The 22,953-nt window shown below is 49.0% G+C and overlaps 1 protein-coding gene across 5 annotated transcripts in view; it reads left to right on the top strand.

The window, feature by feature from the left end:
• Positions 1–22,953, top strand: part of VDR (vitamin D receptor) — a 459,251-nt gene that overhangs the window by 320,413 nt on the left and 115,885 nt on the right. For all 5 annotated transcript variants that reach the window (XM_030198165.1, XM_030198163.1, XM_030198162.1 and 2 more), the window contains exon 3: positions 17,640–17,770. In XM_030198165.1, coding sequence (XP_030054025.1) covers positions 17,640–17,770 — 131 coding nt within the window. The remainder of the gene's footprint in view (positions 1–17,639; positions 17,771–22,953) is intronic.

Below are 22,953 nucleotides of genomic sequence, written 5' to 3'. Positions count from 1 at the left end.
AATGAAGTAAATGGTGCTCAAAATCCATCGCTGAAAGAAATCAGCATGGAATGGTATTCTATAACGGTTGTACTGCGATCGGCTCCCTTTACAGATTAGCACGTAGTACTGGGATCTGCACTCAATTTTTGACGCGAGGGGTTAAACCAGCTGAAACCAGGTGTAAATCATGGCAAGCAAGTTGGGTGCTGATCCCCTGAATTCTATAACACTGCATGCACTTTAAGGGAACGCCCATAGCCGTCGAGAGAGGGGGGGGGGGTAGGGGGGACAAAAATCCCCGGGCCTCCAAGGGGGGCCCAGCGCCGCAGTCCCACCCGACCTCCGTCGTCGACCGTCTGCCACCGGGCCGGGCCCCCTGCATTGAAATCACAGTGCCTCTCACCTCCGTGTGAAAGCGCTGCAGGCAGCAGGGCAGCAGATTGCCTCCCTTCGGGCCTCCTTCCCTCCCTGTGTCCCGCCCTCGTCTGATGTAACTTCCGCGAGGGTGGGACACAAGGAGGGAAGGAGGGCTGTAAGAGGTACTGTGATTTCAATGCAGGGGGCCTGGCCTGGTGGAGGGGGGAGTGGCGACAGCGACCTCGGGGGGGGGGGGTGGCGGGGGCGGGCCTCCGGGGGCAGCCTTGCCCCGGGCCCTGCCCAGTCTCAGCGGCCCTGGGAATGCCCCTGACCAACCCATGACCACGCCCCCTTTGCAGGTCCATCTGGAAACACTTAGGCACTATTCTATAAATGGATTCGCTAGAATCAGCCAATTCTGCCCTGTTTCGGAGTCTTGCATCCATTAAAACGTTTTTAGTAGCACCTAACATTCGTCACCATATATAGAGGGTAATGCTGTAAAGTATACTCAAGCAGTTCCATGCTAATTACGTGTGTATTTTATTAGAAGAATGGCATATTGGTGCATATGAACACACATAGGCATGTATGCACATGTAAATGTCAAAATTCTGCCTGAGCAATGCAATGTTCTTTATAAATGCACATATCTGGAAACTGTACAAAGCAGATCGTAGATAAACCAAAAAATATATTTATTGATATAGTAAAAATCAAAATAAAATATGCATACAGTAGATAGCCCGACACAGGCCGTGTTTCGCCCGACTGGGCTGCTTCAGGGGCTAAGAAATAATAATAAATACACTTCCGGTTCTTCGACGTAGCTTTTTCGGCAAACTCAGAGTTTAGAGACTGTTCATACGATTCTAGGTTTACAAATCCTTTGCTTTTATATCTCTGAATGAGCCGTTTTTTTAAAGATTTTGTTCATACACGTGAGTCTTTTTTATATATACATTTTTTAAGAGATCTTTTCACTATATGTTATTTCTTTCATCATTTTTTCTTTCTCTTTCCTTTTGTATTTATAGTTGTTTTTTCCAAAGCATATCCCTTGCTTGGTAATGAGGAATCATTTTTTTAGGTGGGTGTTTTGTATGGTATATTGTAAAAGATGGCTGTCTGGTGCATATGGTATTTTTGAGTTCATAATTAGAAATTATCTTTGTTTTTCTATGTGTCCTTTTTAGATGTTGGTACAAAATATATTTTTGTATTTCTGTAATATATATGTATATATATGTCGCAGATATATTAGTAGTTATTATTGTTTTACCACATATATATATATTTTCTTACAATTCTAGTACTGTGGGATTTTATCATAATTTGAATATTGTGGGATTTTATTATTATTTTTTTATTAATTTTGGTGTTTTTAAGAAGTTATATTAATTTTGTTGTCTTTAAGAAGTTATATGATTTGTATGATATCTTCTTACAATATTATTGTTATATGATTTTTATTTATATATTTATTTATTTATTATTATTTCTTAGCCCCTGAAGCAGCCCAGTCGGGCGAAACACGGCCTGTGTCGGGCTATCTACTGTATGCATATTTTATTTTGATTTTTACTATATCAATAAATATATTTTTTGGTTTATCTACGATCTGCTTTGTACAGTTTCCATCTTGGAGTTTGCAGATCGTCTGCCCCTTTGTTTTCTTAAATGCACATATCTTACATTCTACAGGTAGGGTAAACATGGGCGAAGTCTGGATGGGACTCACTATAAGTTATCCCCTGGATTTTGTATAGCACAATTTAAGTTGCACGTGCAAATCCTGTTATATTCTGGATTTGGGCACACAATTTAGCAAGCCGATCAGTGACAATAATTGCCAATTAACAATCATTTATTGACACTAATTGGCATTATTTAGAACTTACATGCATCACACAACTGTCTTGTGTATTCTGTAACTTGATGCGTGTAAATTGTAAGTCGCATAGTTGAAAAGGGGGCGAGGCTATGGGCATGGAATGGTTGGGTCATGGGTGTTTCTAAGATCTATGCACATAGTTATAGAATACACCCGGTCTTTACACCAGGTTTTACTTGGCATAACTGCCCATAACTAAATATAGTCACGTGGATGGGTGCTCGGCCTATTCTATAAGCCGCGTGGAAATTTAGGCTTATTCTATAAAGTATGCCGAGGCTTTTTTTTCAGCACGAATTTTTTAGGCATGATATATAGAATCTAATCCTATGTGCATATCATTGGAACATAGGCACACACACACATCTGTCACATCCGTCGCTTCCTCCGACTGCTCATCCGTGGGAAGCAGGAGCCGGCGTCCATCACGGCGAAGGCCGGCTTTCTTGAAGCCGCGGCGGAGAGCCGGGGCTCGCTGCGGTGATAGCCGCCCAGTCCGGGGCCGAGGCCGTGGGCCGGCAATCGCGGCTGCCGGACTCTCGATCGCCGGCTATGGGGTCCGTGCTTGCGCCAGTGGGGAGAATGGCGCCGACACGATGGCCGGCGTCTCCTTCACTTTCGGGCGCGGGAACCCGAAGCTCCGCCTCAGAGGAGTTAGATTGGGAGGCCAGTGCTGTAGTCCCGCTTGGGAGGTCGGACAGAGCCAATCAGAAGGATTCTGTCGGTATCCGGGTTCTGATTGGCCGGCTATGTTTGCTGGAGCTGGGCGGTTGAATGCTGACAGTATTTAAGGAGCAGGCCTGAGATAGGACATTGCTTCAGGTTCTGTTTCCCGAGGCCAGTCTCCGTTTGTTCTTGTTCTCAGTTGGTTTCCTTGCTCTACTGGTTTTGACTTTTGGACTGTTCCTGGTTTATTCTGCTAGCCGCCTGCCTTGACCTTTTGCCTGATTCAGACTACGCTGTGAGCTGCCTGCCCTGACCTGTTGCCTGTTTTTGGACTCCTCCGTTTTCCACCTGCCCTCTTCGCTCCTGGTTCCAGTCTGGGTCAGTTTGTCAACCCCGCGGTTCCAGAAGTCCCGTTGGCCGCCTGCAGCTAGGGGCTCAACCCTTGGTGAACGGCGGTTGCCGCGGGTGAAGACTTGGGGTTGCACGGCTGTCCTTTGAGGTCCTTCGGGGCCTTGCGGGACCTAAGGGCTCACCTTCCTTTCAGACAAGACAACATCAACTGTATAGCCACTGTTAAGTGCTTGTGAATAACTTGTATGCGCATATTTTGCATTTACACTAGTGTTCTATAAAAGAACATAGACACTTACTTTCCTTTATTGCAGGGGTGTCCAACCTCGGTCCATGAGAGCTGCAATCCTGTTGGGTTTTCCCTAATGAATATGTATGAAATCTATTTATTTTATTTAGATTTTGCTCACACCTTTTTCAGTAGTAGCTTAAGGTGAGTTACATTCAGGTACACTGAGCATTTCTCTGTCCCTGGAGGGCTCACAATCTAATTTTGTACCTGAGGCAATGGAGGGTTAAGTGACTTACCCAAGATCACAAGGAGCAGCAGTGGGTTTTGAACTAGAGAGCTGCACGGGAACGGGGTTCATGGGAATCCCGCGGAACCCACAGGATTCCCGCAGGGACACAGGCAGTTCCTGCGGGGTTCCCACGGGGATGGAAGCAGCTCTGCGGGGTTCCCGCGGGGACGGAGGCAGTTCCTGTAGGGTTTCCGCGAGGATGGAAGCAGTTCTGCGGTCTCTTCATAGAAGTGTAAGCTGCACCTGCACCTGCACCAGCCTCTCATCTACCGAATACCAATTTCTTTGAGTGCTGTCTTCTCCTCTTCTTCTTCCTTGCAAAGCTCAATAAAATTTAGGACTTACATGCATCACACAACTGTCTTGTGTATTCTGTAACGTGATGCGTGTAAATTGTAAGTCGCATAGTTGAAAAGGGGGCAAGGCTATGGGCATGGAATGGTTGGGTCATGGGTCTTCCATTAAGGAGGTGGTGAGTCACAAATGATGACGGAATTCAAAAAGGCGTGGGATGAACTCAGAGGATCTTTAATTAGAAAATGGAAGTTATATAAAACCTAACCTTAAATGACTGCATGTGTGTGGATGTGTCAAGTGACGCTTAGATGGCGACTCTGGCTGTGATGAACTAGGGCTGATACCTGGCAGACTTGTATGGTCTGTGTCTCATACATGGAAATCTGGTTTAGGATGGGCTGGAAAGGGCTTAGACAGCAACTTCAGTGGCTGGAACATGAGGACAGTGCTGGACAGACTTTTACGGTCTGTGTCCCACTAATGAGAAGACGAATAGACTGGAGTGGGCTTCAACGGCAACTCCAGTAGTTGGAACATAAGGTTAGGGCCAGATAGACTTCTGTGGTCTTTGTTCCAGAAACACGAAAGAAAGACCATAATCAAGTATATAATATCACACTCATTGATTTAATGATGAATTGATCATGAGTGTGACTATTGGCAGAGTGGATGGACCGTTCAGGTCTATTTGCTGTCACTATTAATCCTCTTTGCTACCAGGCTGGTGCACAGACTTCAGCTCTGACAAAGGCACGAGAATCAAATGTCACCTGACCTACTGGCACGTGCATGTGGCGACCTCTCAGCACACAGTGCAAGTGAATCGGAGACAAGTCTTACATGTGCGCACCAGAGTGTTCCAACTTCCGTTCCTTCCTTGCCTACAGTGCTGTGGCTCAAATCCAGAGAGAGACTGAGGGAGCTGACTGGAATTTTCTTTTATGTACCATTAAATTCTTACGGGGATGGGTGGGGATGGGTTAAATTCTTGCGGGGACGGGTGGGGTTAAATTTTTGCGGGGATGGGTGGGGAAGGGTAAGATTCCAGCGGGGACGGGTGGGGACAGGTAAGATTCCAGCAGGGACGTGCGGGGATGGGTAAGATTTCTGTTCCCATGCAACTCTCTATTTTGAACCAGCCACCTCTGGATATCAAGACTGGTGCTCTAACCACTAGGCTACTCTTCCACTCTTTCACTGCTACTACTACTACTACTATTTAGCATTTCTATAGCGCTACAAGGCATACGCAGTGCTGCACAAACATAGAAGAAAGACAGTCCCTGCTCAAAGAGCTTACAATCTAATAGACAAAAAATAAATAAAGTAAGCAAATCAAATCAATTAATGTGAACGGGAAGGAAGAGAGGAGGGTAGGTGGAGGCAAGTGGTTACGAGTCAAAAGCAATGTTAAAGAGGTGGGCTTTCAGTCTAGATTTAAAGGTGGCCAAGGATGGGGCAAGACGTAGGGGCTCAGGAAGTTTATTCCAGGCGTAGGGTGCAGCGAGACAGAAGGCGCGAAGTCTGGAGTTGGCAGTAGTGGAGAAGGGAACAGATAAGAAGGATTTATCCATGGAGCGGAGTGCACGGGAAGGGGTGTAGGGATGGACGAGTGTGGAGAGATACTGGGGAGCAGCAGAGTGAGTACATTTATAGGTTAGTAGAAGAAGTTTGAACAGAATGCGAAAACGGATAGGGAGCCAGTGAAGGGTCTTGAGGAGAGGGGTAGTATGAGTAAAGCGACCCTGGCGGAAGATGAGACGGGCAGCAGAGTTTTGAACCGACTGGAGAGGGGAGAGGTGACTAAGTGGGAGGCCAGCAAGAAGCAGATTGCAGTAGTCTAAATGAGAGGTGACAAGGGTGTGGATGAGGGTTTTGGTAGAGTGCTCGGAAAGAAAGGGGCGGATTTTGCGGATGTTGTAAAGAAAGAAATGACAGGTCTTGGCAATCTGCTGGATATGAGCAGAGAAGGAGAGAGAAGAGTCAAAGATGACCCCAAGGTTTCGAGCTGAGGAGACAGGGAGAATGAGAGAGCCATCAACAGAAATAGAAAACGGGGGGAGCGGGGAGGTGGGTTTGGGGGGGAAAATGAGAAGCTCGGTTTTGGTCATATTTAATTTCAGGTGGTGTTGAGACATCCAGACAGCAATGTCAGACAAGCACGCTGAAACTTTGGTTTGGATGCAAGGTGAGATATCAGGGGTAGAAAGGTAGATTTGGGAGTCATCAGCATAGAGATGGTAGGAAAAGCCATGGGATGAGATTAATGAACCAAGGGAAGAAGTGTAGATAGAAAAGAGGAGGGGACCAAGAACAGAACCCTGAGGTACGCCGACAGGCAGAGGGATAGAAGTAGAAGAGGATCCACCAGAGTGAACACTAAAGGTGCGGAGGGAGAGGTAGGAAGAGAACCAAGAAAGGACAGAGCCCTGGAATCCAAGTGAGGACAGGGTATCGAGAAGTATGCTGTGATCGACAGTGTCAAAAGCAGTGGAAAAATCAAGAAGAATGAGGATGGAATATTGACCTCTGGATTTAGCCAGTAATAGGTCATTGGAGACTTTAGTAAGCGCAGTTTCGGTTGAGTGGAGAGGGCGAAAACCAGATTGTAGTGGGTCAAGAATAGCATGTGAGGAGAGAAAATCAAGGCAGCGGCGGTAAACAGCACGCTCAAGTAATTTGGAGAGAAAAGGAAGGAGGGAGATGGGTCGGTAATTAGAGGGGCAAGTAGGGTCGAGTGAAGGCTTCTTAAGGAGAGGTGTGACCACAGCATGTTTAAAGGCAGCAGGGACAGTCGCAGTGGAAAGTGAGAGGTTGAGAATGTGACAGATAAAAGGAATAAGAGCAGGTGAGATGGCATTAAGAAGGTGGGTGGGAATGGGATCAGAGGAACAGGTGGTACATTTTGAGGAAGAAAGGAGAAGTGTAGTTTCCTCAATAGTAACTTCAGGAAAGGAGGAAAGGGAATGAGGGGAAGGAGAGAGAGGGGAACGGACTAGTGGAGGGAGAGGTGGTGAGATAGAGAAAGCAAGGTTTATCTTTTGAACCTTGTTGTGAAAGAATTCAGCAAGGGTCTGAGGAGATAATGAAGAGGGAGTTGGGGGAGGGGGCACCTTGAGGAGAGAGTTCAATGTGGTGAAGAGAAGTCGAGGATTAGAGCCAAGAGAGTTGGTCAGTTGGATATAATAATCCTGTTTGGCACGTAAAAGAGCAGATTGGAAGGAGGTCAGCATGAACTTAAAGTGTAAGAAATCAGCAAGGGCCCGAGATTTCCGCCAGAGGCGTTCGGCGGAGCGAGTACAGGAACGTAGGTAGCGGATATTAGAAGTCAGCCAAGGTAGGGGTTTTGTACGCCTTACAGGGCGGGTCATCAAAGGTGCAAGAGTGTCTAAGGCAGAGGATAGAGTATTGTTGTAAGAAGAAACAGCCTCGTTGACAGACGTGGATGGTGCCACAGTAGAGAGGAGGTTTGAAACATGGGAGGATAGAGATGAAGGGTCAATATCGTGAAGATTCCTAGATAAATTAGATAAGATAGGACGGGACTGGGAGGGAGGAGATTTAAGTGTGAAAGTTATAAGATGGTGATCAGAGGAGGGAAGATCAGAGGCAAGGAACAGTTGCAGGAGAAGATGAGATCAAGACAGTGACCATTTTGATGAGTGGGGGAGGTGGAGCATAGTTGGAGATTAAAGGAGGATGTTAAAGCGAGTAACTTGGAAATATAAGAGTTGGAAGGATCATTAGCAGGAATATTAAAGTCACCAAGGATGAGAGAGGGGGAGGAAGGATCATAGAAGAAGGCAAGCCAGTCGTCAAAGTCACTGAGAAAGGATGAAAGGGACTTATCAGGGGGACAATAAATGACCGCTATTCGAAGAGGCAGAGGAGAGAAAAGGCGGATAGAGTGGACTTCAAAGGAGGAAAAACAGTGAGATTGAGGTGGAAGAAGGGGTTGAAATCTGGAGGAGGAAGAGAGAAGTAGTCCAACACCGCCCCCACGGCCAGCAGGGCGAGGAGTATGTGAAAATAGATAACCGCCATGGCACAGGGCTGCGACTGAAGCAGAGTCATCAGGGCAGAGCCAGGTTTCTGTTATGGCGAGCAGATGGAGGTGACGCGAGATAAAGAGGTCCTGGATATAGGCGAGTTACAGATAGAGCGGGCATTCCATAGGGCGCAAGAGAAGGGCAGAGAAGAGGAGGGGAGTAGAGAAATAGAGATGAGGTCGCGGTGAGATCTGTAGAGTTGGGATAATAGTTGGTGAGGGGGGCCAGGATTGGGATTGATGTCACCGGCTGAGAGTAAGAAAAGGAGTAAAAGAGAGCGGAGGAGAGTAGCAGAGGTGTGGCCACGAAGGCGTCGAAGGCGAGAGGTATTTAAGTGGAATGGGGAAGGCAAAATGGACGTAAGAAAGAGGCGGAGATTAAAAGCCAAGAGGGAGGAAGAGGGTAGGAGAGAAGGTGAGGTGATGAAGTCGATGGATGGGCAGTGAGTTCCTGTAGCGGAGAGAGGTAGGGGGTGTGGGAAAAGATTAGGAAGGGACAGGGCTAGGAAGAGAGTGTGAATAGGGGCCATAAATGCCTCCATTGTATGCAAATAATCTCATGCATATTCATTGGAGAAATCCTGAAAACTCGACCTGGCGAGGGCTGAGGCTGGACACCCCTGCTTTATAGAATAGGCTTCTAGCAGACACCCAGTTATAGAATTACTTCCATATAGTCCATGAGGGTAATTCTGTAACAGTGAAGGAAAGTAGCATTTAGAGCTCTTATAAATGCTTGTACCTAAATAGCTAAAACAAAATGCACATAAATTATTGTATTCTATAATTTATGTACATATCTGTGTGCCATATTGATTCTGTACTCAAACTTTGCCCGTGTGTATTAGGGTATCACATTTGTGAGCCCTTGTGCCCAGACAGAACACAGTGATGAAGTCTTAAGCCTGCGCCCAGTCGGGCAGCCGAGCAAACCCTGAGGCTTCACCTGGGAGGACCACCGTTCTCTAAGGGTTGAGCCCCCAGGTGCAGGCGGCCCGCAGGACTTCCGGATACTGCCGGGGTCAGACGGCTGCAAACAGCGGGCAAGAGAAGACTGGACTCAGACAGAAGCTAGGGTAGTTGTCGGGTCAAGCAGCAAGCCGAGAGTGGTCGGGTTCCAAACAGAGCTCAGGTCCGACAGCAAGCAGGGGGTAGTCGAGTTCCAGGCAGAGGTCAGGTCAGGCGGTAAGCAAAGAGGAGTCGGGTTCCAAGCGAAGGCCAGGCGGCAAGCGGAGAGTAGTCATGTCCACAGCAAAGGTCAGGTCAGGCAGCAGGCAAAGAGTAGTCGGGATCCACAGCAAAGGTCAGGTCAGGCAGCAGGCAAAGAGTAGTCGGGGTCCACAGCAAAGGTCAAACCGGGCAGCAAGCAAACCGTAGAAGAGGAGACACGAAGAAGCACCTGCACTCTACCAAAGTAGAAGCCGAAGCAAAGTTGGTGGGAAACTGCGCTGCTTATATAGCCCCTACCATGAAGGAGACAGAAAACAGCTGGCAAGGGGCAGAGCGATCATAGGCTGGCAGGGCAGGCAAGGAAGCCCGGATTGGCCAGCCGATGGAGGGGGCGGTGTCAAGCCACGAGTGGTCAATCCGGTGCTGGAGGTGCGGCCAGAGTTCCTGGGCTCCGCGCCCGGAAGAGGAGCAGATACCCTGGGGAGCCGGCGCTGCCAAAATGGCTGGCGTTCCCCAGCAGCGGCGGATCATGGGTGGGACGCCAGCACCGCGAAGATGGCCAGCGTCAAGACTGGCGTGAAGAGGGAGTTGAAGCGTCGGCCCAGCCAGTGTGGCTGACGCTCCTCCCTACAGCGGCGAAGCAGGAGTACGGCCTGGCCACGAGGAGCGAACCGAAGGTAAGGAACGCGACAGTATCCCCCCTCTCCGTCCCGGTCCTCTCTTGGAAGGATAGCGAGAGTGGAATTCTTGAACCAACTCTGGAGCCATGTACATTACCAGCAGGTTCCCAAGAATTGTCTTCTGGCCCAAAGTGCTTCCAGGATAATAAGTAGAAGAGTCTCCCTCTTTGAAGTTTGGAGTCCACAATCTCTTCCACTTCGAACTCGGGATCTGGTTCTGACTCGGGGATGCTATCCCTTTCCAATCACAAATGCCACTGAGACTTCACAAAAGGTTTTAGTAGAGAGACGTGGAAAGCGTTATGGATACGAAGAGTTCTGGGTAGATGCAGCCGGTATGTGACAGAGCCCACTCGAGATTCAACAAGAAAGGGACCGATGAATCGGGGAGCAAATTTTCGGGAGGGCAGCCGTAGTCTTAAATATTTAGTGTTGAGCCATACCTTTTGGCCAGGCTGAAAGACTGGCGCGGCTCTTCTTCGCTGGTCAGCAAAATGTTATACCTGGCTGTGGCTTGCTGTAAGTGTTCTTGAACCTTTTTCCAAGTCTCCTGGAGATTAATAAGAGTATGCTGGAGCTGTGGAATAGCTTGCTCAGTCAGAAATGGAGGAGGAAGACGCGGATGTCGCCCATATATGACAAAGAAAGGAGACATCTTGGAGGCAGAGTGAAGACTATTATTGTAAGCAAACTCTGCCCAGGGGAGTAATAGTGACCACTTATTCTGACGGTCGTTGGTGAATGCTCGCAGGAAGGCTTTGATGGTCTGGTTGATTCTCTCCACCATTCCATTGGTTTGAGGGTGGTAGGCTGAGGAGAAATGCGTAGTTACCCCGAGTGCGGTGCACAGTGCCCTCCAAAACTTAGAGGTAAATTGCGAGCCTCGATCACTGATAATACGCATGGGTAGCCCATGTAGGTGGAAAATGTGCTGGATGAAAATGGAAGCCAGGGTAGCTGCCGATGGTAGGGCCTTCAAAGGAACAAAATGTGCCATCCGGTAAAACCTGTCTATCACCACCCAGACAACGGTGTGCCCCTGGGAACGAGGAAGGTCCATGATGAAATCCATGGAGAGTTCCTGCCATAGTTGGGAGGGAACTGGCAGGGGTTGAAGATCTCCCCACGGTTTCGCGGCTGCCAATTTATTTCGGGGACAGGAAGAGACAAAGTGCAAGATATCCTGTGCCATACGTGGCCATTGATAGTGTCGCGAGATAAGGTGCAGAGTCTTATGGAATCCGAAATGGCTGGAAAAAGTCGATGGAGCACATTTTTCCTGGACCGGGGTGGCACAAAAGTTCTTAGGGTGGTCAAGGCCGCCGGAATGGGCGCTACACAGGCTGGGTCCAACATGGGGCAAGGTTCTTTGGGGTCCTCTGGGGTTTCAAAGGCTATGGATAGGGCATCCGCTTGTAAGTTTTTGTCTGCTGGGTGGAAGATCAGTCGAAAGCGAAATCTGGCAAAGAAGAGTGACCAACGTGCCTGCCGTGGGTTCAACCTCTTGGCCTCCTGGAGATACAGGAGGTTTTTGTGATCCGTGATTAAATGCGAGGCCCCCTTCAACAAGTACCTCCACTCGTGGAATGCAAGTTTTAGGGCCAGCAATTCTCTATCCTCGACAGTATAGTTCCGCTACGTGGAGGAGAATTTCTGGGAGAAGAAGAAGCACGGGAGCCGCTTACCCGAGGACGTGACCTGAGAAAGCATGGCTCCGGCTCCCAGTGACGAAGCGTCGACTTCCACGATGAAAGGCTTCATGATATCCGGGCTGTGCAGGATGGGAGCAGCCAAAAAGGCTTTTTTCAAAAAGGCGAAGGCCTCCTGAGCCTCTGGAGGCCAATTCTTGACATCCGCACCCTTCTTGGTAAGGGCGGTCAGAGGCGCTGTGATCTGGGAGTAGTGGGGAATGAACTGGCGGTAATAATTAGCGAATCCCAGAAAACGTTGCAGGGCCTTGAGTCCCTGGGATATCGGCAAATCCCGGATGGCTTGCAGTTTCCTGGGGTCCATCTGAAGTCCTTCGGGGGAGATAGTGTACTGCAGGAAAGGGATAACTCTCTGGTGGAACGCACATTTTTCCAACTTAGCGAACAGCCGATGGGTCCGTAACCGTTGAAGCACGGTTCAGACATGGCGGATGTGTTCCTGCGGGGATGAAGAAAACACCAAGATGTTGTCCAAAAGATACTCAAAATGGCCCTTGTGAGTATTGAAGGCGGTTTTCCACTTATCCCCTCGACGAACGCGGATCAGATTGTATGCTCCCTGCAGGTCTAGCTTAGTAAAGATCACTGCTCCTTGAAGCTGGTCAAAAAGTTCAGGAATCAGCGGAAGAGGGTACCGATTCTTGACAGTAATCTCATTTATACCCCAGTAGTCAATACAGGGCCAGAGGGACCCTTCTTTCTTAGCAACAAAGAAGAACCCCACTCCTGCGGGGGATGAAGAAGGGCGAATAAACCCCTTTTGAAGATTCTCCTGGATGTAGGATCACATGGTCTTAGACTCTTCTCGGGAAAGCGTGTACAACTGGCCTCTAGGGGGCATTTTCCCCAGGATCAGATCAACCGGGCAGTTGAAAGGTCAGTGCGGCGGCAAGGTGTTGGCCTCCTGCGGATTGAACATGTCCTGAAAGTCCTGATATTCCCGGAGTAGGGAGGCTTTGCATGGCTGAAGGAGGGCCGAGATGGCCTTGTGAGGAGGATCCATAGTCGTGACACAGGAACCGAAACAGCGATCTCCCCAGCATCTGATCTCACCATGGACCCAATCGATACTGGGTGCATGATGGCATAACCAGGGTAGGCCCAGGATAAGCGGATGGATAGCTTGGGGTAAAATCAGAAGTTGGATTTCTTCCTGATGCAGGACCCCTACCTGCATTGACAAAGGCGGAGTGATCAGAGTGATGGGTTGAGGCAGGGTCGATCCCTGAATTGTCATTACCTGTAATGCGGGTCGACAGGGCATCGTCGGCTGCCCCAATTGTTCAAGGAGGTCGGCACTAATGAAGTTACCTCCTGCTCCTGAATCCAACAAGGCCCTAGTGTTGACACTGAATTCCTGCCAACAAAGAGTGATGGGAATGGTTATCGGGTTGTCCGAGAGGGGCGAGGATCGACCCAAGGCCACCCCTCATGGAGCCTTGGCTCCGGCGTTTCCCGGCCGGTTGGAGCAAGAGTTCACAAAGTGACCTGCCTGGCCACATTATAAGCAAAGTCTGTTGCTTCGTCGATGAGCCCTTTCTGCCTCAGAAAGATGCTGTCTCCCAATCACCATAGGTTCTTCAGAAGTGCCCACTCGGGAATCTGTCGCCCCCCGTGGCGACGGAGGTCGAGTTGGCCGGAGTGCCTGTCTTGGAGGTGGGCGCTGAGTGGCCCATTCCTGTGACCTTTCCTGAAAATGGACATCCACCCGTATGCAAAGGGTGATCAGAGCATCCAAAGTAGCCGGAAGATCCCGGCCAGCCAGTTCATCTTTAATCCGGCCATTCAGCCCTTGCCAGAAAACTGCGGTGAGCGCCTCTTGATTCCAGCGAACCTCCACGGCTAAGGTCCAGAAACGCACTGCATACGATCCAACGGATCCACTCCCTTGCTGAATCCACAGTAAGTCAGCCGCCACCGATGATGGCCTTCCGGGTACATCAAAGACCATCCTAAATTGGCGGAGGAACTCCCCTAAATCAGATAGGAGGGGATCGCGTTGCTCCCACAGAGGAGAAGGCCAGGCTACGGCAGGTCCAGAGAGGAGGGAAATAATGTAGGTAATGTTAATACTCTCAGAAGGAAATGACCCGGGTTGCAACTCAAAAAGCATCATACATTGATTCAAGAATCCCCTGCAAGCCGCAGTGGTCCCATCGAACCGAGGGGGTTCCAGGAGATGCAACCCCGAAAGCGCTGGGACAGGTCTTTGCGCAGGGATGACCAGTGGCCGTTGAGCCTGGAGAGCGGTCACTTGAGTACAAACCTCTTGTAAGGCTCCTGACAGCCTACTCAAGTGCGCTTGCTGTTGCTGAAGCACCTGTGCCAGGTCCACAAGTTCAGGTTTGTCTGGCAAGCTCATGGCTTCGGCTTACTATCATGTTTGTGAGCCCTTGTGCCCAGACGGAGCACAGTGATGAGGTCTTAAGCCTGCGCCCAGCCGAGCAAACCCCGAGGCTTCACCTGGGAGGACCACCGTTCCCTGAGGGTTGAGCCCCCAGGTGCAGGCGGCCCGCCTAACTTTCCGGATACTGCCAGGGTCAGACAGCCGCAAACAGCAGGCAAGAGAAGACTGGACTCAGAAGCTAGGGTAGTTGTCGGGTCAAGCAGCAAGCCAAGAGTAGTCGGGTTCCAAACAGAGGTCAGGTCAGGCGGCAAGCAAAGAGGAGTTGGGTTCCAAGCGAAAGTCAGGTCAGGCGGCAAGCGGAGAGTAGTCAGGTCCACAGCAAAGGTCAGGCAGCAGGCAAAGAGTAGTCTGGGTCCACAGCAAAGGTCAGGCAGCAGGCAAAGAGTAGGCGGGGTCCACAGCAAAGGTCAGGTCAGGCAGCAGGCAAAGAGTAGTTGGGGGTCCACAACAAAGGTCAGGTCAGGCAGCAGGCAAAGAGTAGTCGGGGTCCACAGCAAAGGTCAAACCAGGCAGCAAGCAAACCGTAGAACAGGAGACACGAAGAAGCACCTGCACTCTACCAAAGTAGAAGCCGAAGCAAAGTTATTATTATTATTAGCATTTGTATACTACCAGATGCACGCAGCGCTGAACACCTGACACAAAGAGACAGTCCCTGCTCAAAGAGCATATAGCCCCTGCCATCAAGGAGACAGAAAACAGCTGGCGAGGGGCAGAGCGATCAGAGGCTGGCCGGGCAGGCAAGGAAGCCAGGATTGGCTAGCCGATGGAGGGGGCGGTGTCAAGCTACGAGTGGCCAATCCGGTGCTGGAGGCGCAGCCAGAGGTCCTGGGCTCCGCGCCCAGAAGAGGAGCAGATACCCTGGGGCACCGGCGCGGCCAAAATGGCTGGCATTCCCCAGCAGCGGCGGATCATGGGCGGGACGCCAGCGCCGCGAAGATGGCCAGCGGCAAGCCTGGCGCGAAGAGGGAGTTGAAGCGTCGGCCCAGCCAGCATGGCCAACGCTCCTCCCTACAGCGGCGGAGCAGGAGCGCGGCCCGGCCGCGAGGAACGAACCAAAGGTAAGGAACGCGACATAGGATGAAGCTTAAAGAACAGAAAAAATAAATATGCTGATGTTCAGGGTCTTACCCCGTAGCTAAAAATATTTGTCAAATCATTTGAACCTTTTATTTAAATATATAGAGGAGCTCAATCATCTTAAAATTGGTGAAAATAACAAATTTATGCAGAAACACACATTTGTTCAATGATGGACCTTTGGTCTGTCCCAGTATGGCAACACTTGCGTAATTATGAATCAGTTCCGTATCAATTATGCAACATATTCAGACAAACATTTTGCCACATACAAGTCTATAATGCATAAGAGCAACAAAATGAGTTTAGCCCTGCCTATGTTAGTTTCTTGCTATCTGGATAAACCTGCCGGCGCTGCTCAATAACTTGCAATAAGAACTGAAGATGTGACTTCTCTTTTGTCATGAGGCTACTGTATTCTTGAATGAGAGCAGTGCCACGTTCTGCATGATCATTCACCACTGTAATGGCACGCACTGTCTTCACAGCATCTGGAAGTTTTCTTGTGACTACCACATGTCTGGGTCTACATCGAGAAATGCATCTGGAAGCTCCTTCATTTAAAGCAATGTCTTAAACTTGATTGAGACAAAATCTTCAAGGTTCTTGTCCCTGAATGACTCAAAGTCAACAGTGACCCTGCTCAATGGTAGAGCAAGACAGTGAAGTGGGCCACAGATGGAACAACACAGTGGAGCCAGATGTAGCAGGAAGCAAAATTTATTGAAAGACCCAACACGGCCCATGTTTCGACAAATGCCAAAGTGTAAAACACTTCCCATATAAAATTGTCAATCACAATATTTCAAAGGGCAAAACAAAGCATCTAACAGCGCACATAGTGTGAGGGCAATAAAGTCATGATAGTGTTGTGCCCATTACTCATCAAAAATAATTACAGCTACTTTTACTTCTCAGCATAATTAGTTATGGTAATTACATTACCCATCTAGGAAAGTAGCTAATTACTGAATACAGTTACCAGTTTACTGTATTGTCTTTTGTGGTTTTTATCTGACCTTTGTGCTTCCTGCCACTTACAGGAAGGCACCAGTGAGGCACCAGATTTTTCCAGAAGGGGAAAGAATTGTGCAGAACAGCTTGGAAGTCCTGAGAAGTTGTAGAAGTTGAGGAATGTATATGATAATCAGTGGGAAGGGTCTGGCGACAAGTAGCCCCCCCCCCCTAAACTATTTAATGAATCTTAATGCCCATCAAAGTGTCTTAGGTATTTCTCCCGCCTCTAACCCTCAGCTTCAAGGAAGACCATTTTTGCCAAGCATGCAACAGATACTCAGAGAAGTTTAGCCTTGCTGTATGCTCAGAGGAGATTATGCGACTCCTAATTTGGCTCACAACTGCCCATATTCAAGAATGCCGTGTGCGGATTGTGGAATTATTACTATTTGATGCCTTCAGAACATCAGTGTTGTTAAACTACCAGTAAATGTTCACCGATTTTATTGATGTTTTGCGTGAAATATTTCTTCATATATACAAACAAAATTATGGGGTAAGAAGGTCATTTTTACAAACGTCAAAAATAAGCTCTACCCTAATGTGTATGTTTACTGTCAAGCTACACGTCATTGCACTTGGGGGATGGCCAGAACATTAGGCTACCTCAGGTGTACTCTTTCGGGAGTGGCATCTCCCTCCCCCCCCCCCCCCCCCCCCATTTCTCTACCTCATTCCCCAAATTTACCTTGTTTTACATTTTTTAAAAGCTAGTGGCAGCAGCAATTGCTATATGCTGCCCTGCCACCGGCACCTGCCTCGTCCTTTTACTGTGGTCACATTTCTGATGTAACTTCCTCTTTCCTCGGCTGCAATAGAGAAGAGGCCAGTGCCAGTGGCAAGGCAGCGTATGGAAATTGCTGCCACCACCGGCTTTTAAAAAGCATAAAAAGAAGGTTAAATAGGGGAATGGGGTGGAGGAAGGAAGGGGGGATATGCCAGAACTTGGCCCAGGGGGAGGGGGTGCCATCTCAGCCCTGCCTCAGGTGACATCTTGCCTTGCACTGCCCCTGTGGGTGCCTGTTTATAAATGAGCACTTAGGTGGAATTTTGGCATATACACAAACATATGTGCATATATAAACACATATATCTCATTGTTTGAGTCATTTCCTTGTGAATTTAGCACATACCGTAAATATTAATACGTCTTTACAGAATTAGTTCCATAGAGCCTAAATGTGCATGACTTGTATTTTTCTGAACTGAAAGGAGGCATTCTCAGGATTGAAGACAGGGTTGTAATTCCATGCAGATTTTTGAATATACAACCATATGCACCTAAATGAATCCATGCTAGACAGCAGGTGAAAATGTAAGCGCATAATTTCCCGGGGGGGGGGGGGGGGTGTAATCTTCAAAGCTTTGAAGCCTGCACAGCTGTAAATTTGCCCCCTAGCATGGAAACCTTGAAGCTGCTGTATAATTTTCTTGTGCTTTTCTTTTATTTTTCTCCCCAGGAGGAGTATGAAAAGGAAAGCAGTTTTCACATGTCCGTTTAATGGTGAATGTAGAATAACCAAAGACAACCGGCGCCACTGCCAAGCATGCCGCCTGAAACGCTGTTTGGACATCGGCATGATGAAAGAGTGTAAGTAACTACACAGCATATGTTTGGAGGGAGGGGACAGTAATTTTTGAAAAAGATAAGCAGTTGTGTGCTCCAAAGAGAGATTTTTAGATGTTCAAGACTATGCTACAAAAAAAGAATACATTTTTAATTAACATACATTGGATACCTAAAACTCCCTTCTATGTATCAGATTGGATACCTAGATAGAGCCACTAGTTAGAAGTTAAATATCTGGTGCAGTAAGGTATGGGTGATTTAGATGTTCAACATATTGAAAATTACTCCAGTGAATCCAGTTGCAAGACCAAGTGGCTGCCTCCAATCTGTCCATTTTTTTTCCATCTTTTTTTTTTTATAGTGCCTGCCTCTGCTTAGAAGCCTAACTCGTGTCTTTCAAAATCCATCGGGCATATAATAGGTGTCTTTGTCCATCTAATATTCCATTTGCATGCATCCAGCACGGGCACCTGTAAAAATATTGCCCCTTGTGTCTAAAAGAGAGTATTGTAGGGAGCATTCAGCTCCTCCCACCCCTTTACCCTTCCCTTCCTTCATTCTCTGTACCTGGAAAACATTGGTGTCTTTTTCTTAACAAGTTAGTCATGAATGGCACTTTTTATCTTCACTGGCTTCTGTGGGGTCAGAGCTCTCTCTACATGGACCAACCTACAATTGCTATGCTAACTCTCTCTCACGAGTAATTTGAGAACTGTTCACTGTTTAAGTGCACACTGGGCTGGCAAGAGAAGAGCAGCTTCTGCCCGTCTTTGCACAACATGGCTTCAATGCTTAAGCAGATCACACCAGCAATTGTCTATTTTGTGAGTGTTTAGCATTGCCGGCATTACTGTCACTGGTTCTGTGCAGTCCAATTCTACCCCCAATGTATAGAAAAGGTTGAGTTCATCAATGCCAGTTTGGAAGCATTGGTGGCAATAAGTTTCTAGTTCTCAATAAAAAATGGGGACAGCAGTGGTAGTCATGATGAGTGGGGATGATGCTAAAGAGGTTGTTGTGAGCATAAGGACAAGAGGGTTGCCATACTGGGTCGGACCAAGGGTCCATGTAGCCCAGTATTTTGTTTACACACTGGTGTAGTAAGGGAAGATGGTGTCTGGTCCTCCGCTACGCTCCCCCCCCCCCCCCTTACTACACTACTGCTGCAAACAGCCTTACAAGCCCTTACCCGCTGCTGCCACTGGATCATAGATGCAGCGGGATTGGTCATCATCACAAGTCAGCGAGACTTCCTAGCCACACATCGATGACTCTGCAGCATCCTATCTTTTACAGAAACAGAAAGTCTGTCTTGGGAGGGGGGATACCGCAGAGTTGTCAGTGCACACATGTCTGGGAGATCCCATGCTGTCTTACGATGACGTTGGAGGGAGTGCATTCTGTGTCCGGCAGTCATCTTTAAAACAAGCACATATGATGATGACTGGGTTTGTGTTCTGGAGGGTTTGGGGAGCGGGGCCGGAACCAACAGTGTGTCAGCTAAAGTCGGCATTGCTGGCACCTCTGCTAAGACTCTGCCTGGGGCGGTCTACTGTGCTACTGTGTTTCCAACAGTGGCCAGTCCAGGTCACAAGTACCCGGCAAAGTACCAAAAAGTGGCAAGATTCCACGCTACTTAACCCCAGGAATAAGCTGTGGCTTTCCCCAGCTCTACCTAAATGACATTTTATGGTCTTTTCCTCCAGGAATTTGTCAAAACCTTTGGTAAACCAAGCTACCTCATCTGCTTTTACCACTTGCTGCAGCAATGAGTTCCATAGCTTAACTATATGCTGAGTGGAAAACATTTTCTCCTATTTGTTTTAAAAGTATTACTATGTAACCTCATAGAGTGTCTCCTAGTCTTTGTACTTTTTGAAAGAGTAAACAATTGATTCATGTCTACCCATTTCACTCCATTCAGTATTTTACAGGGCTCTGAGCCTTCTCTTCTCCAAACTGAAGAGCCCTAACCTCTTTAGCCTTCCTCATGAGAGTCATTCCCAGTAGCATAGCCAGATGGCTGATTTAGAGTGGACCTACGCCCAAAGTGAGTGGACCCAAAATTTCATCTCCACCCTGCCCTCCTCATCCCTCCATTGCCACCTCAAGATTGAAAATAAGAATATTTGAGCTGATAGGGATCCCCAAGCCTCTCCAGCTGAAGATTTCCTCTCAGCCAGAACACTTGCAAGTTGTGCAGCCTGTGGCAGTGTCCCCAAGCCGCAGCCCCCCTAGCCCCCCCCCCCACATGCATGGGGGGGATGCAAGGGGCTGATGGGAGTGACTCAGGGATACTGCCACAGGTTCCCAGTTTGCAAGTGTTGTGGCTGGGAGTAGGTCTTCATCTGGCAGTGGTTGGGGATCCCCATCAGCTACACTAAGAGAGCGCCAATTTATGGTGAGCCTGAGTCCAGAGTGTCTAGGTCCACTTGTGGCTGTGCCACTGGTTGTTCCATCCCCTTAATCATTTTGGTCGCCCTTCTCTGTGCCTTTTTCAGTTCCACTTCCACTATATCATTTTGAGATGCACTTTTGGCCCTGGTCCCCTTGTCAATGAGGGGAGAGTTCTGGTAATCATATGGTTTCTAGAGAAAACTGGAGCCTTTAAATGTGAACTGGAAGTCCTTTTAAAGGACCAATATAATAGTGTCTGAGTACAGCTTTTGAGACCTTCAAGATCACTTCTTCACATATGTGTTTGATCATCTGAAGAAGGGACCTTTGTGCTCACAAAGCCCTGTGTTCTATAGCATCTGTTTTGCTGATCCTTTAAAAAGGTCTCGCGTCCTACAGGCTGTGATGTGCTACATTCATGGCTAGGGTGGGGTGAATATTTTTCTTTACTTCTTCCACCTGCAGTTGCAGTAGTAGACTTTACCTCTTAATGAGGAAGGGGAAGGGCTGCCATTTTGAAGGGGACGCTGGATGAGGAGAGAGTGTGCTACTCCGTTCTCCATCGGAGAGGTACAGGGGGAGGGGGAGCGTTCCGCCACATCACACCACATCACCAGGGAGGATGGGGGTTGGGGTGGCAGCCCACATGGGCCACCAGAGGTTATTTTTTTGTGTGTTGGGGGTTAGGGGAGCTGGAGATCCACCGGACCTCCAGCCCTCCCCCCCCCCCCCCCGGGCCCTGGTGTTGGGGGGGGGGGGTTGGAGGCCCACTGAACATTGGGGAGGAATAGGTGATTCCCTGTTTAGCATGTATTTGCATGCTTATTGCATTCAGAGCTGGCGAGCACATTGTTCATGCGCTCGCTAGCTCTGATCATCAGGCGGGAGCAAACACAGGTGCTAGTACGGTGCTATTGGCCTCTAGCGTCCGCGTTTGCTTCTGATCATCAGGGCACTAGAGCTTAGACACTTTACCAGTCCCATTTTCCTTAGGCTGCAGTACTAGTAACACTAGCCTGTTTCCCCATGGTGTTCACTTTATTAGCTCCCTAAAAACTTAGAGGCCTACTTTAAGATTCCTGAATTCCACAAACCTTGAAGGCCTCCCCCTCCTCCATCCAAGGCGCTTGAGTGCTTTTGTGTATGTCCTTCCCTCCCGTCCAGCCCTTATTCTCTGACACTTTATTTCTGTCCTACCAGCATATCTGAAGAGCAGTACAGTAATTAAGCCACGCAGAGTACTCAGTAAAATGCTTTTCTCTATTAATTAAATGAACTAGCTAAAAATATCTCTCTGCAAAGGACTTTGGCCCTGTGTAAGTGGTAGGAAACAGGCTGTGCACTTGAAGTTATTTTTAGCTCCGTGGATGGAACCTTTTAATTCAAGGAGCTTTTTTGGGCTCAGAAACCTTTCTTCCTTGTACATAATCAGTGGTATCTTTACAGTATTTAAGGAGACAGAGAGGGGGCAAAGCTAAAGCTTATTTCTACATATCATGTACACCCCTGTGGCATGGCCCTGCCTCTTACACATGCAGCACTGGCATCATCCTTCTTTGGTGCCATTGCTGGGCTGTGGCAAGTGTTTTAAAGCACAGAGCGAGCTGTCAGTTTGATTGTTTTGGTTACATTTGTACCCCGCGCTTTTCCCACTCATGGCGGCTCAATGCGGCTTACATGGGGCAATGGAGGGTTAAGGTGACTTTGCCAGAGTCACCAAGGAGCTGGGACAGGGGGAATGATCAGAAGCAACGCCGGTGCTAGAGGCTGTTAGCGCCATACTAGCGCCGGTGGTTTGCTACGCCCCATGATCAGAGCCCTCGAGGGCTCTTAACACAACTTACGTGCTAAACAGGGCTAAACATATTCATCCCCAATGATCAGTGGCCAGTGCGCCAAAGATTGGGTCGCTGGCTGCGGCAAACCCTATGCCAGCTCCGAGCTGGCGTTAGGGTTTGCAGATCATTGGGGAGGAATGGTGAGCCCTGTCCAGCATGCATTTGCATGCTAGCAGGCTCCCATTCCCCCCAAAAGCAAACCTGCCAGCGACAGGGTTCATGGAGGGCTGGAGATCCAGTGGGTCTCCACTTCCCCCTAACTCCCCCAGCAAAAGGTCCATGGTGGCTTAGTGGGTCACCAAACCCCCCCTCAGCAACAGGGGGCTGGAGGTCCGCTGGACCTCCAGTCCCCCCCCCCCCCCCCGATAGTCCCCCCCCCCCAGGTTCAGGGAGGGCTGGAGATCCGGTGGGTCTCCAGCCCCCCCTAGTCCCCCAGCAAGGGGTCCCTGGTGTCCAGTCCCCCTACCCCCCTACCTTGTATGTGGAGGAGGGAGGGCAGCCTGCCTCCCTCCTCTTCTATGATGCCTCAAAATGGCGGCACCCAGCCCTGTCCAGTGTATTCTGGGATGCACTGGGCGGACTATACACCATATAAGGGCTCCCTTATATGGTGTATAGCCCCGCCCAGCGCATTCCCAGGATACACTGGGCAGGGCCTGGGCGCCGCTATTTGCGGCGTCGCAGGAAAGAGGAGGGAGGCAGGCTACCCTCCCTCCTCCAACCCACAAGGTAGGGGGTCTGGACCACCAGGACCCCTTGCTGGGGGGCTAGAAACCCTTTCGGATCTCCAGCCCTCCCTGAACCTGGGGGGTGGGGACTGGAGGTCCAGCGGATCTCTAGCCCCCTTTCACTGGGGTGGGGGGAGGGTTGGTTGGTCGCCCACTAGGGCCAACAGGGACCCTTTGCTGGGGGAGTTAGGGGGGGGCTGGAGACCCACCAGATCTCCAGCCCTCCCTGACCTGGTGAAGA

The sequence above is a fragment of the Microcaecilia unicolor genome, chromosome 3, assembly GCF_901765095.1.
Source record: "Microcaecilia unicolor chromosome 3, aMicUni1.1, whole genome shotgun sequence".
NCBI classification, from domain to species: Eukaryota; Metazoa; Chordata; class Amphibia; order Gymnophiona; family Siphonopidae; genus Microcaecilia; species Microcaecilia unicolor.
This window is presented reverse-complemented; position numbering and strand designations above follow the sequence as displayed.